Here is a 25,794-nt window from a genome sequence, read left to right as displayed (position 1 = left end):
TCTTGCATGTGGGTGTCCCTTGCAAGATCAGCATTTATTGCCCATCCATAATTGCCTTTTAATGGAGTAGCTTACTAGGCCATTTCAGACATCAATTAATAGTCAACCACATTGCTGATTATCTTGAGTCACATGTAAAACAGGATAGCAGATTTCCTTCCCTAAAGGACATTAGTGAATCTGATGAGTTCTCCAAGAGTCAATTATAGTGACGTGGTGGTCATTGCGGTGACTAGGTCTGTTGTCCATTTTTTTTTAAACTAATTGATTTTAAATTTCACCAGCTGCTGTGGTGGCATTTGAACCCAAGTTCCCCAAAGCATTTTGGTCAGTGGCATTTCCCCTATGCCATGAGCTCCTTAGTAGGGTCTGGTATCTGCTTGCAAAACTGATCACTGCAATTAAAAGGATGATTCTGGAGTGAGGAGCTGAAAAATGTGTTACTGGGAAAGCGCAGCAGGTCAGGCAGCATCCAAGGAGCAGGAGAATCGACGTTTCGGGCATAAGCCCTTCTTCAGGAATGATTCTGGAGTAAGGATGATCACCAGCTCCTTTACTCAGCTATTAACCTTTATTAAACCTCCCCATACCCATCCAACCTTATATCCAAATAGTAAATGGAGAACTTGTTCACCAACATTGAAATGTTCCATTCAATTGCATCTGCCAAATACCCCCAGTCCTCCCTACTAATCTCATTTGGCCAATACCATCGATTTAATCCTTACTACAATCTCCATTCCCTTGTCACTGAAAATGTCATTCTAGGGCAATTTGTTAGTTGAAGCAATTTGTTATAAAATCTCAATAACCTTTTGGACCCTAAGACCAACTACCAAATCAGCTGTGGCTCTCTTTCTTTGATATGGTGGCAATCTTTACTTTCAAACAGACATAGGATTTGCCTTATATTAAAAGGCGTAAGGGCTGGTGTTATAGGCATAATGTAAGAATGTTCAAGCTATGGCGGGTTGTAACAAACCAAAAAACAAATATTGCCTTAGATTCATATTACTAATTGACATATAACGAAATATAGAAGAAATTAAACTCATTGGGTTTGAAAGAACTCAAGCAAGGATTTAAGAGGTAGGTAGTAAAGGAAATGTAAATTAGATACATGATCCCATGCTAAACGTTAGACAGTAAAACAAGATAAAGATAGTAATGACGAGTTTCGCTCATGATATAAATCCATCAATCTTATGGGTAGGCTAAAAGCCCGACATCGTCAACAGTTGACAATTTCCCGCCCACCGCACCACATGAAAGGGCGAGGAGGACCAAATTAATTTAATTTGTGAAGCACTGATCTTTGTCGTCCTTTACACTGTTTTGCTGTGTGTCCGGATGCTCTCGCGAACCTGCTTTCATCTCGCGTATTCGGCTCCCTCCCACCCTAACGACACTGATTTTAATCCCTCCTGTTCTTTGAAGCGATTCGCCTCTGCAAGCTCGGCCTCATGACAAAAACAGCTCGGAGTGCGCACCACTTCGGGGGTAAATGAGTCCACAACAAAAATCCTCACTTGGATCACAACCCGCGCGTGTACGTGTCAACCAGGGTAAGCAATCGAAACACGCCAAGATTTACTCTAATGTACAAATGTCCACGCGTTTCAACGTTGATAGACATTTTTTTTTTAAAAGACACTTAGCACCCAAACGCTATCAAGTCTGCTCGATCACATTTTTCTATCCAAAAAGGTACAGGATTGCACAGATGGAGCGTCAGGGATGCAGGTTTGGAAGTAGTGATGGGGCGGGACGGTTTCTGCTCAGTTTGCAAGATCTAAACTCATTGACAGAAGACGAGAACTTAGATTTGGCAAGTAGTGACAACGGCAATGATGAAAACAGCGAACATGAGATCGAGCAAGAAGAGGACAATCTCCTCGGGTACTGGCAAAACATCGGCCGTGGGCATCAGGTGGTTGTGCCAAGAGGTAAGACACGCAAGCTGACACGAGTAGTTTCCGAATATATCAATAACTAATCAGATATTACTGTAGAAATTGATAGAGAAAAAACAAGTTCTTCAAACCCTTAAATCTACTTTAAGTTGAAATGCCTCTCTCCCCTCAAGCTCCAGCTGAGAGTTAACCATAAAGCATACTTATGTAATTGTTCACACAGTCTATTTCACGTCTGTAATATTTCGTGGTTAATTGTTTCACACAACTAACAAAATCCCCTTGCTTGATGTTCGGTTATTTTCTTGCCCAGAATGAAAAAACGCGTTCGATTTAAATTAGAACTTACTGACCAATTAAAGAAAGATCTCGACTCATTTAAAATGCATGAAGTCATTATATTAATTCTGTGCAAAATTAAAACTCGAGTTCAATTCTCTCCATCGCTTTTTCCTGCCCAGAACGTACACCAGATCCAACAATTTAGGTTAAAAATAGAAAAATGTTGCTATGATAGTTCTGTGAATTGTTTTGTTAAAAAATAAAACCAGCAAGAAATGAAGGGAAGCAGTCAGATTTTGCAACACATTAAAAAAATTGTGACAACCATATGTGACATCAGATTTTATAAAAGCAACCAACAGAATATCAAAAAACAAATCCTAGTCTGTTTAACAGTCAGCAGTGAAACAGTATTTGCCCAACCAATCCACATAAGAAATAGAAAATGTCACCACATGGTTCATAAAAATTAAAGCTATTAGCACAGGAAAGTGAAACGATGCACCTCAATAAACCAATCGGATTTTCTTTTTCCCTGGTTTTGTAAGTGATGAAAATGCACTATTTCATTTGCTTATTTTTACAATCAGGCAAAATAATCATCTCAAACTGGCTTTAGAGATTGGGTAAAATATACATAAAGAGTTTCCATAAATTATTTACTGCCAGACAAAAAAGATTCATATGGAATTATCCTATTACCATCATCTATACAAACTTTATATTCATACATAATTTTTTGGGAGAACGTAAATTCTTCCAATTTAACAGCAAATCAAACTGCTATAACTATCAACTGTTTCTGTACATAGGATCAACTTCAGCAGATGATTAAGACATATTATTAGTGGAGTTTCAAAGTAGCCCTGTACTTAACGTTTTGTATTCTCTGAATGAAGACATCACTGTTTAGGTCAGCAGTTATTACTCAGAGGGCAATTAAGAGTCAACAACACTGCTGTCGACCAAACTAGGTAATGATGATAGTTTCATCCATAAAGTAGATGAATGAATTAGACTTTTTTCTCCTTACAAAGAATGCATGTTCATCATTAGACTATTCAAGATTTTTTTAAATCCCAGATTTTTATTGATTTAAAATTCCACAATCTGACATGGCAGGATTTGAACCCAGGTCTGGTGGGATGCTGTGTGGACTGGTTGGGCCAAATGGCCTGTTTCCACACTGTAGGGATTCTACGAGAAGAGGGAGTTATTTTCCTTAGAATACAAAGTCAAGGGGACATTTGATAGTTTTTTAAAATTTGAGAATTTTGGATAACAAAAGAGGAAAATATTTCCAACTATGGGAGGAAAGGAATCAGTAACAAGAGAATAGAGATTTAAGATAACTGGCCAAAGAACCAGGGGATAGCTGTGGAGATGTTTTAAATAATAAACCTATCCATTTCCGGTACTTCCAACATCCTCTGAATTTGAAGAGACAATTTGCAACAGTTCCCCTAATTCTTCATTAATACCTTGTGTGAATTTTTTTGATGTGTTTGCCACTCCTAAATCTTCATTTTTTGTATCCCATCCTTGACTAGGTTCCTTATATTCTCTCTCAATTTATCAGTAACGAAACGGATAGATTTTCTAACAGCATGGAAGGTATATGATAATAAGGAAGAAAATGAAATTGAGTCAGAAGTCATAATAGAACATAGACCGTTACAACACAGTACAGGACCTTCAGCCCTCGATGTATCAACCTGTAAAAATAATCTGATGCCCATCTAACCTACACCGTTCCATCATTATCCATATTTATGTCCAATGCCCATTTAAATGCCCTTAACATCAGCGAGTCTACTACTGTTGCAGGCAGGCTGTTTCACACCCCTACTACGGAGTGAAAAAACTACTCCTAATATCTGTTCTAAATCTACCACCCCTCAATTTAAAGCTACGTCCTCTCATGTTAGCCTTCACCATCCAAGAAAAAAGGCTCTCATCGTCCATCCTATCTAACCCTCTCATTTTCTTATACGTCTCAAATAAGTCATCTCTCAACCTTCTTCTCTCCAACAAAAACAGCTTCAGTCCCCTCACCCTTTCTTCGTAAGGCCTTCCTTCCATACCAGACAATATCCCAGTAAATATCCTCTGAACCCTTTCCAAAGGTTCCACGTCCTTCCTATAATGCGGTGACCAGAACTGTATGCAGTCCTCCAGGTGCAGCCTTACCAGTGTCTTGTACAGCTGAAGCATGACCTCTTGGATCTGAAACTCAATTCCCCCTACCAAAAAACGCCAACACACCTTATGCCTTCTTAATGACCCTATCGACCTGGGTGGCAACTTTCAGGAATTTATGCACTAGGATACAGATCTCTCTGTTCATCTACACTGCCAAGAATTTTACCATGAGCCCAGTATTCTGCATTCCTGTTACTTCTTCGGAAGTGAACTACCTCATACTTCTCCACATTAAACTTCATGTGCCACTTCTCAGTCTAGCTCTGCATCTTATCTATGTCACTGTGTAACCCACAGCATCCTTCAGCACTATCCACAAACATGCCTACCGCAAATTTATAACCCATCCTTTTACGCCTACATACAGATCATTTATAAAAATGACAAACCGCAGTGGCCTCAAAACAGATTCTTGCGGTAACTGAGCTCCAGAATGAACATTTCCCAATCACCACCCTCTGTCTTCTTTCAGCGAGCCAATTTCTAATCCAAACCACTAAATCACTTTCAATCTCGAAACTCCATATTTTGTGCAATATCCTACTGTGTGGAACCTTATCGAACACCTATTGAAGTCCACATACACCACAACAACTGCTTTACCTTCATCCAACTGTTTTGTCATCTTATCGAAGAACTCAATAAGGTTAGTGAAGCACGACCTACCCTTCACAAAACCACGTTGACGATCCCTAATCAAATTCTTCCTTTCCAGATGATTACAGATCCTATCTCTCACAACCTTTTCCAACACCTTACCCACAACCAAAGTAAGGCTTACTGACCTAGAATTACCATGGTTGTCCCGAATCCCCTTCTTAAACAAGGGAACAACATTTGCCAGTCTTCTGGCACTACTCATGTCGACAATGGTGACAAAGATCAAAGCCAAAGGCTCTGCAATCTCCTCCCTGACTTCCCAGAGAATCAGAGGATAAATCCCATCTAGCTCAAAGGTCTTACCTATTTTCAGATCTTCCAAAATTGCTAAAATCTCCTCTTTGTCACCCTCAATCACATCTAATCTTGTGGCCTGTATCTCCATATTCTCACTAACATTGCCCTTTCCTGGTGTGAATACTGATGAAAAGTATTCATTAAGCAGTTCCCTTACGTCCTCAGATTCCACACACAACTCTCCACTACTATTCGTGATTGGCCCTAATCTTACTTTAGTCATTCTTTTATTCTTGACATACCTATAGAAGGCCTTAGGATCAAGGAAAATCCTATCTGCCAACTTCTCATGTCCCCTCCTGGCTCTTCTTAGCCCTCTTTAGATCTTTTCTGGCTAACTTATAACTCTGAAGCTCCCTAACTTAGCCTTTATACCTCACCCTCACATAAGCCGCCTTCTTCCTCTTGACAACTGCTTCAACTTCTTTAGTAAACCACAGCTCCCTCTCTCGACAATCTTGCAAACAATAGAGCAGGTTTGAAAGATTGAAGGGTAGAAGAGGAGAAAAACAAATTATTTTAAAAAAGAGAAAGACTATTGGGTGTCCTGATACATGAATTAGTAAAAGTTAACATTCAGAAGTGGAGCACATAAATAGAATTAAACAGAATATGGCATTCATTGCAAAGGTGGTGAGGTTGGGCATTTGGTGTGTTAAAATCAGGAAGCCTTGTTACCGGTTCAGTGTGCTCATAAGACCATAACTGCACAATGTACAATTCTGGCCTCTTTATTTAAGAAGAGATTTATTACTTTAGAGGAAGTTCAGAGAAGGTTCACTAAGTTGATTCCTGTAATAAAACAGGTTTCTTATGAGGAAGGGATAATATCCTTATGAAGGTATTATGTAGAGGTGCCGGTGTAGAACTGGGGTGGACTAAGTTAAGGATAGGTTAGCTTTTGCTTATGTCAAGAGTCCTGATGAAAGTTTATGCCCAAAACATTCACTGTCTTGCTCCTCAGATGCTGCCTGACCTGCTTTTTCCAGCATCATATTTAATGATTGACTCAGCAGTCCTCACTATCTCCTCTTTGCTTAAGTAAGTTTGGAAGAGGTGATCTTATTGAAACATACTGAATTTTGAATGTTTTGGCAAAATAGATGCTGAAGGGATGTTTCCTGTCATGGAGAATCCAGAACTAGAGGGTTCAGTTTCATAATAACTGATCTTCCGTTAAAGCAAGTGAAAAAGAATTCTATCTGACCATCATTAATCTTTGGAATTCTTAACCCTAGAGAACAGCAGAGGCTAGGCCATGAATATATTAAAGACCGAGCTGGGTAGATTTTTAATCTAAAAAGGGAATCAAGGAATCAACCCTGCAGGAAAGAGGAGTTGAGGCTGCAATTAGATTCAAAGTTTTATAGCCAAAGTAGTCATGTTTAAACCATTATTTGCTTTCATCTCTCAGACATGGCTGAACCAATTCAACAAATGTCAAGAAATAACCGATCACATGACAGGGAACTGGTTCCATTTAAGACTACAGGTCATAAAAGGAAGGTAATAAATGATGAAGTCCTTTTATAAAGGGGTTAGCATTTTGTTTGAAGGTAGAGAACGTTATTTTTTTAAATCTTCATCCTGACTTGTGTCATCATCATGCTAGGTGAGATAGAATAAACCTCTCTTAATGGTTAGACGAGACAGGTAATGCAATGGAATAGTTACTTGAATTGTATGATTGAGCTAGAAAAAAAAATACACTGTACAAAGACTATAAAATATAGTAATGTGTCCAAGATTGATGAACCAAAAGTATATGTGATATTTTCCTGTAAAAACATGAAATTCATAATTCACTAATTGGACAAATAAGGACCATCAACACTTCTATTCAAAAGCTTTCCCCATTCCAAGGTAACCTGGGTTATGAATAACTTTTGAGTGATACCTTGTTGGTAAAGTGACAATTTGCATGAGGAGAATATCAGGAATTCCAATTAGAAGAGAAGTTTTGTTGGTAGAGTGTCAGATAAGATAGTTTACTGTACAAATAATAACTCAAAAAGGAATCCAAGCGAGGCTCTACATTTAGTGATGGCAGGACAACACAGTGATTGTTTCAGTATATTAAATTGGTAATGCAGTGCTAAAACAACATGTGCAAGTTGTTTTGAAAGTTTCTAACATTTTGGTGAACCACAACATAAGATGCAATCCATTTTTACATCCCTATTTGCTCAAACCAAAGTTATCATGGCTGGCAGTAAACAATTTATATTTGTGTGTTCTATTTTTTTCATTTACAGGCTGAAGAACTACTTTATGAAAAGCGTCAATATGAGAAAGCAAAATGGGCTTGCGTAAAACAGAATGAATCAAGCTATGAACAGAGCACATGCCTCGGATTTATGAAATTAATGAAATACATCTGCCAACAAAACTCAGCAGGTGACTTTCAAAAATAACAATTCATGTTGCAGAAGAATAATACTAATGTAAATTTACAATGCTCAATGGAAGAACATGATGCTGTCATACTGTTATTTGCTGTGGTTATTTTGATTAACTGCCCTCCATCTGTGTAACCTCCAGAACGACTAGATATAACGTCACAGATTACTTGGATTAATACATTTCAAACTAAATCAATTACACAACTGAATAATGCATTGAAGATAGTAAAGAAACTGTAAACAGATCTGTGGAAGACTTAAAAAGTATTCTATTTCTTTACTATCTGTTCTTTGCATAACCGAGAAAAACTTTAAACATGCACTGTTGAAAAATGCACATTTCATAAACAGTATTTGTAATGAGTTTGCAGACGATATTAGTAATTACTTTTGTCTGTGCTGTTAAGTGGCTGCTAAAAAGCCATGACAATTTTTTTCAAATTTCCTAAGTAAAAAAAAATCAAAAAATAATCAATTTTTCATTACTTTTTTTTGAATGATGACTAACAAGAGCAGAGTTTATAATCTTCTGCCAAGTAGTTACGCATTGCATTTGGGCCCAATAATCAACTGGTTTACCTTGTTTCTGCAGGTCTCTTCCTAGGAATGACACTGCCTGTCGTTACCATTGTGCACACCAACCAGACCAGAACAGAGCTCCAGCCTGAAGTAACCATAGCTTACTACCTGCCAGCACAATTTCAAAATGAGACACCTCAACCTTTTGATGCTGAAATTGCAATAGAGGAGTGGCCTGCTCACACTATATACACTAGGTAAATTGCATAATACAAAATTAAACAAAGTTCAGGTACATAAACAGTTAGCCCATATTAAATGATGAGACTTGTGGAAAGGATCTATTTGATGACACCAATGCATTATTGATGATTGGCTAAATGAACATTACATAAATAGGGAAATATTGCTGCAAGTGTACAAGCACTGGGTGAAACCACACCTGGGCTATTGCCTACAGGTTGCACTGAGACAGTTCAGAGGAGGTTTATAAGATTAATTCCAGAGGGAAGATGTTTGTTTGATGAAGAGAGATTGAGCACATTAGGCCTATACTCTCTCGAGATTTAAGGAATGAGGAGAGATCTAACTGAGATATAAAATATGCGAAAGGGGATTGACTGAGGAGACATAGAAAGGATATTTCTTCTTGGTGTGGGAATCTAGAACGAGAGCCAAGTTTTACGATAAGGGGTAGCAGATTTAAAACAGGGGAGGAGAAATTACTTCTCTCAAAAGATCATGGATCTATGGAATTCTCTACTCCAGAATGCAGCGGATGTGAGGACACTGATTAAATTTGAGGAGATAGACAGATTTTTCATTATTAATGTGTTGAAGGATTATGGTTAGTGGGTATGAGAGTAGAGATGAAGCAGAGGTGAGATCAGCCATGATTGTATTGAGTGGCAGAAGAGCTCAAGGGGTTGAATTCCTACTCCTACTCCTAGTTGTTACATTATGTTTGCTGACTGCACATGTATCACTGACAAAGCACATATTTCTAGAAGTCTGCATGCACAGCCTAAACAAAATAGAACTTGTTTTAAATAATCAGCTTAATATTATGCACACGTTGTCAATAATTATTAGTGGTGCAAATGAACAGTTGGCAATCATTGGTGCATTGATGTCAAACAAAGATCCTATTGTGTAGCAGATTTTGTCACATGATATACTATTTTATTAAAATTGCATTAACTTCTTTTAACTAGTAACTATCCTTGAGAGATATTGCTGCTAATGTACATTCTCCTTGGTGTCAACGAGCTCAGACTTGTGCAAACAGCCAAACCCCTCTCAAATTTGGCAAGGAACAGAGTTTCAGAATTACATGACAGAATCTGATAAAGCGTTTTTTTTAAGTCTATGGTAGCATTGCCATTTTTGAAAGGTCTTGCAGAAGGCAAATTAAACAAGACCCAAGCAGAAATAAGCCAAAAAAATCTAAACACAACAAAAAGCACAGACATTGAACAACCCAACTTATTGATAATATTCCAGCTAACTGAATAGCTTTTTAAACTACTGAATATTTTTAAACAATAAACTGAATTGTTAATTTGAAACAATCATTCTGTTAACACTATAGACAGTATCAAATAGAAAAGGTCACAACTCAAAAGTGATTTGTTGACGAGGGACGAACTCACTCAAATAATTTGTCATTTACCTAAGTAATTGCTCAGATTCTGAGGTTAGGTTTTGTCATGAAATAAAACCACTACTAAGATAAGTCTTTAAAATCCATTTAATACATGTTGAAATTTTTAAAAAGTGTTCAAGACTATATCTGGTAACACTGCGACTTGATTAACTACTGCATATATCAAATTCTTCTTTTCTCATTTAGAACCTGCTTTTCTGACAAGCCATTCACAATTCCCCATCCTTTCCAATACTTTTTGTTCTCAATGTTTTTGTTCAGATTCTGAACAGTTATCGCAGGAAGATAATGAAAAATGGTTTATGTATCCAAGTGGGTTGGTGGGCCATTTCAGAAGGCAGTAAATTGAGACTACAGACTTGATATGGTAGGGATTAGTGAGCTAGTGTGTTTTTACAACAATATGATAATTTTAATAATCAATTTTTAAAAACAGGCTCAGATTTCCTGAATTCAATTTTACAGTTTGGCATAGTGAGATCTGAACTCCAAGTCTGCTTTGCTGTTCCAGTTGCATAACTATGAAATTACTGTGCCCCAACATTGCCATTTTTAAGCTGGATAATGGGGTGTTTATGGATACAGCCCAGAAACAAAGCTTCAAGTATCAAAGTCAAATGAGGAAACATCAAACAAGCTCCGCGTCTTTCCACCTTCCAGAGGAAGAAAGTAGGTTGGGGCAGAGGAACACAAAAGCCTGAGAAATTAACTAAACTAGAGCAGAACTCAGAAGGACACTTCTCTTCCCTCACCTACTCAGTCTAATCCCCAATAACTGGCTCTTGATTTTGGTTTTAATCGTGTTTGGGGCAGTAAGTGCAGGTTCAAGGAGGATGGGTGAGTGGAAAGGTGACATTTCTCCAACCAGGGCAACAATCATGTCATCAGCTAATATTTTAGGGTGGTCAGAGTAACAAGTACAGTTGAAAGATTGTTTGGCTTACCTGATATTGAGGGGTTGGAAAAGGACAACCTTTACATTAACAGTACCTACAGTTATAACTGGTGCCTAATAGATAACACACTTAAGATAGTCTGCGAGACCCAATCACCTAGCATTACCCTATTTTTCTTAAACCACCTGTTATTACACACCGCTGTAGCATGTGGGACTTGAACTCGGGTCTCTCAGTCCAGGAGTGGGGACACTACCACTGCACCACAACAGAGCCCTGATCCTATTTCACTGCTTGGTTGGGGTAGGAGATAACACCATTAGGCTATGACTGGACTGTTAATCCAGAGGCATAGATAATGTTCTGGGGATGGGTTTGAATCCTGCCACAGAAAATGGCAGAAGTTGAATTCAATTTTTTTAAAAAACTGGAATTAAAAGTCTAACGATGACCATGAATCCATTGTTGATAGTCAGAAAAACCCATCTGGCTCACTAATGTCCTTTAAGGAAGGAAACTACCTTCCACACCAGGTCTGGCGTGTATGTGACACCAGACCCACAGCAAAGTGGTTGACTCTTAACTGCCCTCTGGGCAATTAGGGATGGGTAATAAATGCTGGCCGAGCCAGCACCACTCATGCTGTGAATGAATGAAGAAAAAAAAAGCCCATAAGGCCACACCCACAATAAGTTTGAATTCCTTGGCAGTCGTTGCTGCCTTGGAACTCAACTGCAATATCATTTCTCACAATCCCTGGCCAACAGGTCAGGAAACTCTGATTTTAATGTGTGCTTTTTGATTAGAACAGCATGATATTGGAGTTTCCCATTTCTTTAAAGCTATCAAAATGTTTAATATAGTAAATAGATACAAGTGTACAAAAAGACATGGAATTGTAATTCGTTACAATAGACATTCAAACAAAACTTAGTAACTATCTGGGAAAATCATAATGCATTCTGGTGCTTTAAAAAGGTGTCAAACTTTGAAATTCATCAGAAAAAGGTAAACAAGAATCCTAATTGTTCATCATTTTCTGCTTGTGCAGACCCTTTAACGGCAACACCACTGAAGAGTCAATTCTCCAACAGATTAACCAATTAGGACAGCACCTAGACACTTCTGAGCAGTTCCTGCATGATACCTTCATCGTTGCTGTTTATAACAATCCTGCTGCTCCAAATCGGCACAACGAAATCTGGTTTATTCATAGCCCTTGAGTAAATAAAAAAGGTCTGGTATGAAGCACAGACCTTGGACAGTGACTAATTTTGTGAAAATATGAAATTAATGTGCTAGCATGAGCGTAAACTCACATTGATAAAAACTCAAAATTGAACATTAAAAACATACCATTAAAATGATCAGATTGATACTGTTCTAAATGAATCTAGTCAGTTGCGGACAAAACTTTGCTGAAGACTTATAATTAATTAGAGTGTCCTCTCAAAGTCATGGTTGCATTCCTGAAAATCAGTTGGCTTTTTTTTTAGAAAAATGGATCTGCAACACCCTTCTTGCTGGCCAGCACCACCAATAGGATCTTCTCAGCATGTTGTTCAATAGGCTGTGGTTCCTGGCTGGCTTCCCTGATCCTCCTGCTGCCTAGCAGGATATCAATTGCATCTGAGTTTGCTACTATTTCCTTCTTTCTCTCTATACATGGCTGGCCAGCACAAGAGGTCATGCATCAGATTGTGGCATGCAGCTGGGAGGGGGAAAGGAGTGTAAGGATTTTTGGATTTTTGTCTGGGCAGTGGGGTAACAGGCAATAACTGGGTAGTTCAGATGGAGTTTGTGGCCATCCACTGGCATTCTGTTGGTTGTGTGCCACAGTATGCCAAGGGACCCTACTGCTTTGTGGGAAAAAGTATGGAAACTAGTGCCCAGCACTCCACAGAATAGAGGCCTGCCAAGGTCAGACTGGGACAATATAAGGGAGTGACTGGGAATGCTGTTATGTTTCATAGTGTGTCAGTGGCTCAATGCCATTTGGCGTGGCAGGAACAGATAGCAGTCCTAACAGGCAAATTGAATCGAGTGGATTTTGAAAGCCTCAAACAATCAGAAGCCAGGAAGTTGGAAACAGCCTCAAGTCAGAGAGGCAGACGTCACTCCAAAGTGGCATCAGTCAGGTCGGGTAAGCTACTGCTGTATGTACCATGAGCAAATTAATAACAAGTTATTGCGATGAAACTATCATGAAGAATGTTGTTGTGGTTCTGTTCGCCGAGCTGGGAATTTGTCTTGCAAACGTTTCGTCCCCTGTCTAGGTGACATCCTCAGTGCTTGGGAGCCTCCTGTGAAGCGCTTCTGTGCTGTTTCCTCCGGCATTTATAGTGGCCTGTCTCTGCCACTTCCGGTTGTCGGTTCGAGCTGTCCGCTGTAGTGGCCGGTATATTGGGTCCAGGTCGATGGGTTTGTTGATAGAGTCTGTGGATGAGTGCCATGCCTCTAGGAATTCCCTGGCTGTTCTCTGTTTGGCTTGCCCTATAATGGTAGTGTTGTCCCAGTCGAATTCATGTTGCTTGTCGTCTGTGTGTGGGGCTTTAAGTCCAGTAGTTTAAGTATGCCGTCTTTGTTGATAGGTTCAACGTTCTGTTGTCTGTTATGTCTGTCCAGCAAGTTGGCTATTGTTTCTTTGGCTAGTGTTTTGTCAATATCCTTAGTAGCCCTTTGCATATTCACACTTTATCATTTAAATAATATTCTGTTTTTCACAAAGTGTATAACTTAGCATTTGGCAACATTGTACTGCATCTGCCATGTGTCTGCTCATTCACTCAACTTGTCTAAATCTTTCTTTGCTGCCTCCTCCCAACCCCAACCAGTCTTGAGTAATCAGGAAACTCCATTTTCCTCATCCATAGTCATCTATATAGGAGAAAGTCTATAGCCTTAACACTTGCCTTTAAACATTTAGACTAAAACGTAATGCTGAATTATAGAATACAATTTACTGCATTAGAAAATAGGCAGACAGGAAGGCTCAGAAAAAGAGGCGAACTCAAGGAATGCAGAAGATAGGGACATCTGGGCTCACCAAGTGATAACAGGATGCTGTAAGGCAACTAAGAACATTTGCCTTAGCATCAGTGAATCTGTGTGAACACGACACCAAGTGATAACACTCACACAGCCATTCCCTTGTGAAATTAATAACCGTGTTTGATTCTGACCCTGAAACGAAACTCAGTACTATCAAAACCTTTGTAATTAACCGTCAGATGCTGTCAGTTATAATGGATTCTTATTACCCCTTGCAAACAGGGCAGATGCAGAGAGAAAAAAAAATCTTTGCTGTTACAAGACCCTGACTTGAGAATTCAAAAGGATACTAGAGAAAGAGACTTTTTTCGTGCTGAGGCTGTTGGAGCCAGTAGAAAATTAACTTAGTGCTCACCTGCTATGGAGTGAATTTAATTGCATTTTGGGACTTTATGATGATATTGAGTAGCCATTACTGGTTATTAAATACAAATCTGTAAAAGGTAATATTGATGAAACTAATTTACTTGCTGTTCTTGCAGTCCACTCTACAGACCGCCCCACTGTCAATTCTAACTAATCAGATCTTATGTCTTATTTGAATTTGAATCACAACCCTGAAAAGAAAGCATATTTAATTCGAAGACTAATGAATCAGTTTAAATACAACCTTATGGTAACATCTCAGCCTCAGGTACATAATGATTTCAGTGCTCTCTCATTGTCTGCTCCTAGCTTTAAAAAATAGTCATTCTAAGACTAACATTGAAGAGATTCTCACATAACCTGTCAGGAACCCATTTTATGGTCAAAAGTTTACCCTCCTTGCTAAGAAGCCATTTTGTAAAATAATTGTATCAGACATATGAGCTGTGTAAGTTTACACTATGACCTCTCCAATTAGCTCAGACTGGTGCCTCTTTATGATAGAAGCTTATCTTACTGGCAGGCACCTAACTCGGCTAGGTATGCTTTTCCCACGTAATGAATGGCTTAGGGCCTGTAGGAGTGATTAGTCAAGCGTACACAGACCTGTCAATTAACTTTTCTTCATGAATTATTGTCATTCATTGTTATCTGTTTAATTAAGAACATGCAATGTCTTTTAAACTTTTGCATAAAGGAAGCCACTTTGTATCAGTACATCAGAGTAGCCTGCTGGGGCACTTGAAGAGTTGGTATCCTATTCTCCTAGGTTATTAGAACCTAGTTAGTTTAGCTTATAGGTATCAGTGTTATGTTGTAACAGTGATGCTATTGGTAAACAAAGGGATGACTAAAAGTAAACTAATGCCTGTAAGAGAGTTTTTTTATTCCAGACTTCCAAAGATTGCCAGGACGAACCTAGAGAGAGGCTTACAGGTCTGAGTCCATAAGGGATTCCCTGGGCCATCTCAAATCTGTACTCTATACCACAAATAGCAGAGGACTAAGTACTGATCCTGTAATTCTCCACAAGTCACACTGCTTACCACTCGAATATATACCCACCTATACTTTAATGCTGCCCACGAACCCCTTTTTGAAATGCCTTCTGAAAATCTAAATAAATCCGTTGGCTTGCCTTTATCTATTCTATTTACATCCCCAAAAACTTGATTTGTGAAATATCATTTGTCTTTCATCAACCTATGTTGGCTTTGTCGAATCCCATTAATGCTTTTCAAATGCATTATTTTCACATCTAGCATTTCCCCAATTTCTGATGGTATGGACCAGACCAAACCAAACCCACCCCCACACCCCCCCCAAATATTAATAAGATAGCCTAGACCCTAACTTTTTCTTACTTTAAAGGCAAGTGTAAGTTCTGGATGCAATTCGATTAGTCAAACTACCAGCTGAGGCAGAACACAATTTATTCATGCACTACATGTAACAGACAAAAAAAGTAAGGAGAAATTAAACAGCAACTCTGTTGGAAAACTTAACAGAATGATAAATTATCTAACTAAATAGTAACTGTTCCAAAATAGTAACATCACATAAACACACCTTCGGCAAGGGCAAATTCAGTAGAACAGATGGTTTCACATGCAATTCTAGCAGCAGGAAGGGAATGCCAAGCTTTTAGCTGTAACAGAGAGGGGTAAAGTAGCTTCCATATTCAGCTTCAAGATCCCAGCAACAACTGGAAAACTTAAACTTAAAATCCTGGGTCTGTGGGAGCTTGACTCCTACCATTCAGGCTGTTTCTATTATTCCAACTTTAAAAAGATACTACAAGGCCCCAAACAGTTTATTGGCTCCGAATAGATTGCACAGCACCTCTCTCTCATAGTATCAACCATCATATCGTCACAGTATCATCACATGATCTTAGGACTTTACTTCTCAGTTCTCCCTCTCCCTCCCTTTTCAAATAACAGGGTTACATTTGTCACCTTCCAATCTGTAGGAACTGCTCCAGTTCATGGAATATTGGACCAATATTCCAAGGGCCACTTCAGTTTCAGTCAACTTATGATTTTCCTTTTTTAAAAAAGGGACTGATTTTTAAAATTATTAATGTTTCCAAATATCAATGAAGACAAATAAAACCTAGTTTGAAACACTAACTATCCACCAGTTTTGAAGATTCCACCAGAAGCAAAAGTCATGGTATTTAGTTGATTTCTTGGTAAAACTACAATGTGTTAACAGTAATAACAGGTTCATCTTGATTTAAAATTGAAACATATTGTTTTACACTTGAACTATTTGTGCATTAGAAGATGTAGTAAAACTAAATAGCTGTAAACTGCAAAGATGTAATCTGTAAAGCATGCTAATGTGTAAATAAACTGAAATGAAACCAAAAAGTGGTTTAATGTCATGTTAAGATTATATCCTCAATAGCTTCAAAGTGTATTTCAGTAACTTTCAAATAGATTAGCTAGTAAATATGCCACCAGGAAGCTGAAGGGCTGTGACAGGTTTACAGATCGCATCAAGTGTAGCATTTCAGGTAAGGTTTTTGGCAAAAATAATACCTATTATTCACAATCCAAATAGCTATCCAGAAAACTTGTTAAAATTTTACATTTATAGCTAGTGAGGACTGAGGCTTACTTGTGACAGAATCAAGTTGTGTGATTAGATTACTTACAGTGTGGAAACAGGCCCTTCGGCCAACAAGTCCACACCGACCCGCCAAAGCGTAACCCGCCCAGACCCATTCCCCTACATTTATCCCTTCATCTAACACTACAAGCAATTTAGCATGGCCAATTCACCTAACCTGCACATTTTTGGACTATGGGAGGAAACCGGAGCACCCAGAGGAGACCCACGCAGACACGGGGAGAATATGCAAACTCCACACAGAGTTGCCTGAGGCGGGAATTGAACCCGGGTCTCTGGCGCTGTGAGGCAGCAGTGCTAACCACCGTGCCGCCCGTGTGATGGACATTTGCTGTCACAATTGCATGTCCATCCTTTTTCAATTTCTGAAATTGCATCTTCAGTATAACATTATAAACAAAGTTATAGTGTAACACTACTTTGTATGCATCACAATGCTGCCCAAATCTGAACTAAATCACTTAATTTTTAGCTCATTTGATTGAACTTCAATTTGATTTTTTTAATATAATCAGAACCATAATTAATGTAAACTAATAACATAGCTTGAAAAATTACAATTTCCCTTCTTCATACAAGTTTTTGCTATACTTTTATCAGAAGCAAAATTAACTCCATAGTATGTATTAACCATTTTTAAATAAAGCTAGTTTATTGTAAAAGCATTATTACAATACGGATGAGAAAAGAGTTAATTGAAAAGACAGTAAAGATCTATAAATATAATCTGCCATTCTATTTTTGCAGTGCCAAGCTGATTGGAGAGCATTTTTGTTTGAATAGTCAGACATGCACAGCAGCTCAAAGGGGTCGACTTGTGTTTGGACTGCACAGAAACACTCAGGACACAAAGCTGAGAGAGAACTTTAATTTTAAGCATGATTTTTTAAAAAAAACTCATTTGTGGGACATGGGCTTCACTGACTGGCCAGCATTTATTTCCCATTTCTAATTCCCCTTCAGAAGATGGTGAGCTGCCTTCTTGAATAGCTGCAGTCCACATGTTGTAGGTTAACCCACAATGCCCTTAGGGTGGAAATTCCAGTCACAGTGAAGAAACAGCAATACACTACTAAGTCAGTATGGTGAGTGGCTTGGAGGGGAACTTGCAGGTGGTGGTGTTCTGCTGCCCTTGTCCTCTAGATAGAAACAGTCATGGTCACTCAACAGGTTATTCCTGAGCAGGTGCTGCTTGATAGCACTGTTGATGACACCTTCCATCACTAGACTGATGAGGCAATAACTGGACAGATTGGATTTGTCCTGCTTTTTATGTATAGGGCATACCTGGTCAATTTTCCACATTGTCAGACAGATGCCAGTGTTCTAAATGTCCTGGAAGAGCTTGGCTAGGGGAGCAGCAAGTCCTGGAGCACAAGTTTTAAGTACTAATGTTAGAATGTTATCAGAGTCTGTAATCTTTGCACGATCCGGTGCCTCCAACAATGTCTTGTTATCACATGCAGTGATTTGAATTGGCTGATGACTAAGTAATGCTGAGGACCAGAGGAGAAGGCTGAGAATGATTGTCCAAGTACGCTTCTGGCTGAAGATTGCTGTGAATGCTTCAACCGTATCTTTTGCACCAATATGTTGGGTTCTTCCATCACTGAAGATGGGAATATTTGTGAAGCCTCCTCCTCCAACAAGTTGCTTAATTATCCACCACCATGCACAACCAGATGTGGTAGAACTGCAGAGCTTAGATCTGATCCACTGGTTGTAGGATCATTTCACTCTGTCTATCACTTGCTGTGTGCCAAACAACATTGGCAAATTGAGCCCTGTTTGGTAGCTCACCAAATTGACACCTCATTTTTAATGTGCCTGGTGCTTTAATACTTTTGGATATAAGAGCTTTATTTCAAATCGATGCTGTAATTGATGCCAAAGCAACATTTTTGCAAGAAAATTAAAAAGTTGCTATAGGATGAAGGATGGATTGTAAAATCAAAACAGCCAGATATTTTACTATACAGTTAAAAATACACTAAAGTCAAATAATTTCACTCCATTCTCCAGAGAGAAATAACACATACCTGTAGGTATAAAGACTGAATAGCAATCAGCTCAGTACCCAGAGGAACAACAAACTTCTCCACCTGTCTCTGGTGAGAGTAGGGCTGGAGGTCCAGGGAATTTTCAGACCTAACCTCAAGATGCGAAATCATCAAGTTTGAGAGGACTTGTTGTACAGCCTATTATATAAAAAAAACAATAATTACATGAACAGTATGAGCTAATTATAAATGCTTGCATTCTTCATCGCCCAGGTGATGTCCAAATCTTCTCAACCGTACCAGAGACAGACAGACAGACACAGAGACAGACAGACACAGAGACAGACAGACACAGAGACAGACAGACACAGAGACAGACAGACACAGAGACAGACAGACAGACACAGCGAGCAAGACAGTAGAAAAAGCAAGAGAGAGTTTTCTTTTTTAATTGGTTCACAGGATGTGGCCATTGCTGGCTAGGCCACCATTATTGTACATCCTCAAGTATTAAAAGTCAACCAAATTGCTATGGGTCTGGAGTCACATGTAGGCGAGACCAGGTAAGTATGGCAGATTTCCTTTCCTGTTGGACACTAGTGAACCAGATGAGTTTTCCTGACAATTGATAATGGCTTCATGGTCACTGTTAGATTCTGAATTCCAGATTGCTTTTATTGAATGAGAGAGTGTGACAGAGATAGAAACTGTGTGAAAGAGAGAGTGAGTATTTGGTGGTTGTGGTGGTAGTGGGGGGTGGAGTTGGAGAGAACAATAAATTTCTTTAGAGGTGCTTCCAGCTACAATCTTAGACTCCCAACTGCCTGCAGTCTTCAACGTGCTAAGCCACTTAACGTCAGTCCAGCTTTGACGTCCTGATCAACTCAACACCATCACCAGCAGTTGTCTCAATTACCAAAGTTGAAACTCTCCTTGGCTCCAACTACAAAGGAGCACAAACCGAATGCCCTTCACAAACTGGCATAGCCATCAATCACTGAATTGAGCTGCTATGTATCATGTTTCAATGGATTTTTTTTATCCATCCACTACTCTGAAAAAAATCTTGGGGGTGCAAAACTAATCCCAACATATTTCCAATATCAACCTCTCGTTGGTAACACTTACCGACAAGTGCAAAGAATTTAGGCATCTTCATTCATCTAGCATTTAGCCATTTATCCCCAATGCAAATCAAGAATGTGACCAGTGGTGTCCCACAAGAATCTGTGTTAGGACCACAATATTCACGTTAGTTATTAATGACCTGGATAATGGCACAAAGTCGTATTTTCAAATTTGCTGATAACACAAAGTTAGGCAGCATTGTAGACAATGCATCTAATAGCTTAAAACTACAAAGGGACATTGATAGACTAACCGAACGGGCAAAACAATGGCAGATATAGTTCAGCATAAGTGTAAGGTTATCCAAGTGTAAGGATAGATCAGGGTACTTTCTCGATAGTATGAAGTTGAACACAATAGATATCCAATGAGACTTCAGGTGTATAAATCTTTAAAATGTCACAAACAAGTGAAGAAAATAATCAAGAAAACTAATAGAATGCTGGCCTTTGTATCTAGAAGGTTGGAGTACAAGAATGTGGAAGTTATGCTTCAGTTAATCACAACTCTGGTTAAACCCCACTTGGAGTACTGAGAGTAGATCTGGACACCAAATGTTAGGAAGGATATACTGCCCTTGAGGGAGTGCAATGTAGGTTTACAAGAATGATATCTGGACTTTCAGGGTTAAGTTTGAGGACTACACAAATCAGAGCTATTTTCTCTACGATTTAGAAAGTTGGGGGTGGGGGGAATCTGATTGAAGTCTTCAAAATATTAACAGGAAAAGACAGAATAAATAAAGATAAACAATTTCCACTGGTTGAAGATACGAGAACTAGGGGACAGTCTGAAAATTAGGGCCAGAAGGAAACACTTCGAGACATAAAGGGTTGCAAATGTTTGGAACTCTTTTCCACAAATAGCAGTGGGTGCAGCATTAGTATTAACTTTAAAACTGAAATAGGATAAATTTTTGTTAAGCAAAAATATTAGGGAATATGGATCAAAGACAGGTCTGTAAAATTAGGCCATCAGCCATGATCTCACTGAATGATAGAACAGGCTCAAGAGGCTGAATAGCCTACTCCTGCACCTATGTTCCTCTTAGCCAGTCCACCCAGATTCTCTGACCAAGCTTGCCTAAACCTCATCTACCCAGTCAATTCACTAAGCTCATTTCCTATACATGCCCTCCACTTCTGCACCATTCTAATTCCAAAGGAAATACAGACCACACACCTTTCCTCCATCATCTTCTCCAAAAAAAAGGTACATAATCCATTTCAAAAGCACATTGACAACCAGCCCTCATAAAAAAATTATCCTTCAATCCCCAATCCTTGTAAATTACTAGCCAACTCTAATCTTTCCTTCCAAAGATCTTGAACAGGCTTACAAAGTACACAAACATATTGCCTAGATTGGAAGATTTGATGAGTAATGATTGGATAGGCTAGAATTTTACTACATTGGAGCAGAGGCGGCTGCGGGGAGAGGGAATACAGACTGAAAAATAGCAAATGTGACTCCTCTATTCAGAGATGAGTGAGATAGAAAACAGGAAACTAAAGGCCAGCTGGCTTAACTGGTCATAGCAAAAATGCTGGAACATGAACGTAAGGAGCTTTACCATAACATTAGTGTTTGAGGAAGTAACAAACAACATAGATAGACTGTAAAACTGGTGGAAGGACTGTTCTCCAAAGGCTTTCAACAAGATGCCTCAAAGGTTATTACATAAAATAAGATCTTACAGTGTAGGGCATAACATATTAACATAAAAAGAGAATTGGTTAGCTAACAGGAAAGAAAGACTAGGCATAAATAGATAATTTTCAGGTCAAGAAGAAATAACAAGTAGTGTACCACAAGGATCAGTTTTAGAGCCTCAGTTATTTTTAATTTATATCATTGATTTGGATGAAGGGATTAAATGGTAGCTAAAATTGCTGATTATTCACCTTTCGAAAGGAGGAATATTGTTAAACTGGAGAGGATGATTTGAGGATGTTGCCAGGACTAGTGGGTTTGAGCTATAGGGAGAGACCAAAGAGGCTGAGGCTTTTGTCCCTGGAGCAAAGACTCAGAGGTACAATAAGGGGCATAGACAAGGTGAATAGCTAAGGTCTTTTTCCAAGCCTGGGGAAGTCCAAAACTATAGAGCATAGGTTTAAGGTGAGAGGGGAAAGATTTAAAAGGGGCCAAAGGACCCAACTTTTTTTATGCAGTAGGTAGTGGGTGTACAGAACAAGTTGCCAGAGGTGGAGGCAGGTACAGTTATATTTAAAATGGCATCTGGGTGGGTATATGAATAAGGATGGTACAGACGGATATGGGCCAAATACTGGCAAATGGGACTAGGTTAGATTGGGATGTTTAGTCAGCGCAGATCAGTTGAACCAAAGGATGCGTTCCCATGGCGTGTGACTATTATTCAAAAATAGGACATGGAGCAAGTTTTGAAGAGGATATTATGATTCTGCAAAGGAAATTTGATAGCTTAAATGAGTGAGCACAAATTTGGCTAAATTCAGGCCAAAAATGTGAATTTCCCCATATTTTACAGGAATTGTAGGAAAGCAATACCATGTTTAAATAGTGACATATTGCAGAACAGAACTACTAAAAAATATGGGTATCCAGGTACATGAATCACAAAAGACTGCAATGCAGGTACAGCAAGCACTAAGGAACATAAATGGAATTTTGGTGTTGATTGCAAGAGGAAGGCAAGATAGAAGTCAAGACGTTTTGCTACAGAACAGGGTTCTAGTGAGATCACATCTGCAGTGCTCTTTACCATTTTAATCTCCTTACTTAAGAAAGGATATAAAACATTAGAAGCAATTTAAACAAGATTCACTTGATTGATACTTGAGAAAAAAAAATGGACAGGCTGGACTGTACCCAGAATTTAGAAGAAATGAGGGGTGATTTTATTGAAACATGAAAAGGCCCCGAGATGACTTTATAGATTGGATGCTGAAAGAATGTTTCTTCTTGTAGGAGACTAGAACGAGAAGACAGAATTTACAAAGAAGAGGAGAAATTTTGATCTCAGAGGACCGGAATCTTTGGAACTCTTTGCCATAGGGTTTTGGAAGTTCAGTCATTAAGTGAATTCAGGACAAAGATTGAAAGATTTATAATTAATAGTTGCATTAAGAGATAGGAGGATACCGCTGGAAAAACAGTAGTGAAGTAGGTGATAAACCATGATCTAAAATGTTAGAACAAGTTCAAGGGGCTGAATGACTTATGCCTGCTCTTATGTTTCTTTATACAGACAATGCAACAAACTTAAAGCCAATGGTAATTTAGAAGTGTAATAAAGGAGATGAATACGAATGTGATCTTTGTATATATGCTTGTGGGTATGTAAACATATACACACAAAGAATAGCACGTAATGGATAGAGGCACTTGTTTCAATATTTACAGTAAATGATCTGCAGGTCTCCGAAACAAATATATGGGCACGCTCCAGACATCAAAAGCTTTTAGCTTTGAAATTCTTCCATATTTAATTCCTTTGTGAACTACAATTACTTGAATTTCGGTAAAATAAACTAACTTCAAAATCATTCAACTTTCATGTATCAGATAGATTGCAAGAGTAACCAACCTTTACGTCACTACCTGGCGTTGCAGTCAAAGCAAGAATACGGAACTGACGTGTATAATTACACAGCTCCCGAACAACCTGCAAGACAGAAAAAGAGGAAATTAATGAAAAAATTCGCAGGACATCACTCACACAAAATAAAGCTACATGTATAACATTTATTGTACCTGACAGTAAGCATGATTTCCTAGTGCCTTGTGAGCTTCATCAACAACCAAACACTTCACATCAGCAGCTGGACAAGCTTCACGAGAAAGATCATTCATCATAACTTGAGGTGTGAGGAAGACTACTCGTTTGGCATTCCAAATATTCTGACGATTCAATGCCTGTGTTTTACCTGCAAAAGTTACTAAATGTTTAGTTCAATGTCAATTTCAGTTAATGTATTTTCTAATATTAAAGTTGAGCAGGAGAGACCAGAATGCCTTCTAATTAACAGTTGTATTTGCAGGCCATTGCATTGGCACACTGTCTTGAATTCAATTAAAGCCAGAAATAATAACATTTAGTCCAATATAAGAACTTGCAACCCATTCGTTTTGACTATGCATTTTGAACTTTGAAACTTCTGAACTATTAGAATGGTTGAAGGTGTGCATGAAGAAATCAATGCTCTCGATAGGAGCGAAAAAAATTGTTAAGTCTCTATAATATTATAACAGTCCCAGGTAACAGAACTTATAATTATGTAAAATATTTATCATAAATTGCAAACACCTAAAGAGTCTTTAAGCCCCCTGATAGTAGCTATATGGTGATACAGAGAATAGATCAGGAGATAATGATATGTAACAAAGGTACATGGTGTGACTTTAATCTTCACGTAGATTGGAATAGTCAGATTAGCAGAGGGAGGCATGAGGAAGAATTCATAGAATCTAATGCAGACAGTTCCCTAGAACAGTGTGTTGTGGATCCAACCAGGAACCAGGTTATTTAGTGTCTAGTCATGTGAAATGAGGCAGGTTAATACATGACAGATCAAAACGTATCGGAGGAGAGTTGAGGTTCCTGGCATAAGCCCTTCATCAGGAATGCCTGCCTCTCCTGCTCCTTGAATGCTGCCTGACCTGCTGTGCTTTTCCAACTCTGATCTGCAGTCCTCACTTTCTTCTAGGTTAACATATGATGTCAGAGTAAAAGATCACCTTGGAAACAGCCACCAGAACACAACAGAATTTATCATTTGGCTTGACAGGATGAACTTGAGTCAGAAACAACTGAGATAAGCTTACATAACAGCAATTTAACATAACGTACTCAAAGGAGTTTAACAGTAAAGACAGTGGAGGAATAATGGCAGATGCAATAATTCAAGGCTCACAGCAAAAATTCATTCCAGTAAGGAAGGAGAATTCTAGTAAGGTGTTGGCTGAACATGGAAGATAAACAGAGTAAATTTATACGAAATACACAGACAGACAGCAAGAGTTTCTTTAAAAATGTGTAAAAAGGAAGAGAGAAGCCAAAGTGAACATAGGCCCTGAGAAAATTACGTAAAAGTAATGGGGAACCAGGAAATGGCACAGAAGTTGAATACTTTGCATCAATCTTCAGAGTAGAAGAGACTAAAAGAATTCCAGAAGTATTCACATGCAAGGAGAAAAAGAAGGGGAGGAAATAATTTCAATAACTATCTAGAGTAATGTGCTAGCAGAAAGTAATGGGGCTGAAGACCAACAAGTCCTCTGAACCTGATGGCATGCATCCTAGGATATCAAAGGAAGTAGCTACAGAGATTATGAATGCACTGGTAGCAATCTGCCAAGAATCTTTAGATTCTGTAAATATTCCAGAAGACTGGAAAACTGCCAAAAAAGGGAAAGGAGGCAAAAAAAACAAGGAATTATATACAAGTTAGTTAATTTAACAAGTTATTGGGAAGATGCGAGAGATTTATAAACATAAATATAAAATGAATCTCAAAGCTAGCAGCCAAGATCAATGAATAATAGGCAGAGTTGGCACTGCATCATGAATGGGAGGTTATGCCCGATAAACTTAAGAGTCAGAGTCATTGAGGAAGTAACAAGCAAGATAGATAAAGTGGAAGCAATGGATGAAATTTCAATTTGCAGGAGGCATTTAATGAGGTACCATACATTAGGCTACTTAAGAAAAGAGCCCTAAAAATCTCTAATCCATTAACCCTCTATCCACTAATAGAAGACAGGGTTAGAGTAAGGACACTGTCTTCAGGATGG

At 38.6% G+C, this 25,794-nt stretch overlaps 2 protein-coding genes across 8 annotated transcripts in view; one reads left to right on the top strand and one right to left on the bottom strand.

The window, feature by feature from the left end:
- fancm (FA complementation group M) overlaps positions 1-25,794 on the bottom strand; it is a 176,952-nt gene that overhangs the window by 134,328 nt on the left and 16,830 nt on the right. For both annotated transcript variants that reach the window (XM_072568442.1, XM_072568440.1), the window contains exons 2-4: positions 23,755-23,927; positions 23,588-23,665; positions 18,931-19,089 (exon numbers count right to left, since the gene is read on the bottom strand). In XM_072568442.1, the coding sequence (XP_072424543.1) occupies positions 18,931-19,089; positions 23,588-23,665; positions 23,755-23,927 (410 nt within the window). The remainder of the gene's footprint in view (positions 1-18,930; positions 19,090-23,587; positions 23,666-23,754; positions 23,928-25,794) is intronic.
- On the top strand, positions 1,274-24,073 carry soul3 (heme-binding protein soul3). Of its 6 annotated transcripts, XM_072568462.1 has the most exons (6): positions 1,274-1,565; positions 1,708-1,946; positions 6,769-6,860; positions 7,610-7,751; positions 8,349-8,532; positions 11,889-12,330. In XM_072568462.1, exons 2-6 carry the CDS (start codon positions 1,724-1,726, stop codon positions 12,058-12,060), a joined length of 813 nt encoding a protein of 270 aa, XP_072424563.1. In that variant the 5' UTR covers positions 1,274-1,565; positions 1,708-1,723; the 3' UTR covers positions 12,061-12,330. The 6 variants fall into 6 exon arrangements, with proteins under 6 accessions (XP_072424563.1, XP_072424562.1, XP_072424560.1 ...); XM_072568461.1 differs by lacking the exon at positions 11,889-12,330 and adding an exon at positions 23,566-24,073 and having other exon boundaries at positions 1,274-1,946; XM_072568459.1 differs by lacking the exon at positions 11,889-12,330 and adding an exon at positions 22,969-23,306 and having other exon boundaries at positions 1,274-1,946.

The sequence above is a fragment of the Chiloscyllium punctatum genome, chromosome 4 (assembly GCF_047496795.1).
Source record: "Chiloscyllium punctatum isolate Juve2018m chromosome 4, sChiPun1.3, whole genome shotgun sequence".
Taxonomy (NCBI): domain Eukaryota; kingdom Metazoa; phylum Chordata; class Chondrichthyes; order Orectolobiformes; family Hemiscylliidae; genus Chiloscyllium; species Chiloscyllium punctatum.
Note: the sequence above shows the minus strand (reverse complement) of the source record. Positions and strands in the feature narration are given on the sequence as shown.

Coding starts and splice junctions, on each gene's coding strand:
- soul3 (XM_072568458.1), top strand. CDS start 1,505: ATGAGTCCACAACAAAAATCCTCACTTGGATCACAACCCGCGCGTGTA. Junction 1,947..6,768: donor TCAGGTGGTTGTGCCAAGAG/GTAAGACACGCA, acceptor TTCATCTCTCAG/ACATGGCTGAACCAATTCAA. Junction 6,861..7,609: donor CTACAGGTCATAAAAGGAAG/GTAATAAATGAT, acceptor TTTCATTTACAG/GCTGAAGAACTACTTTATGA.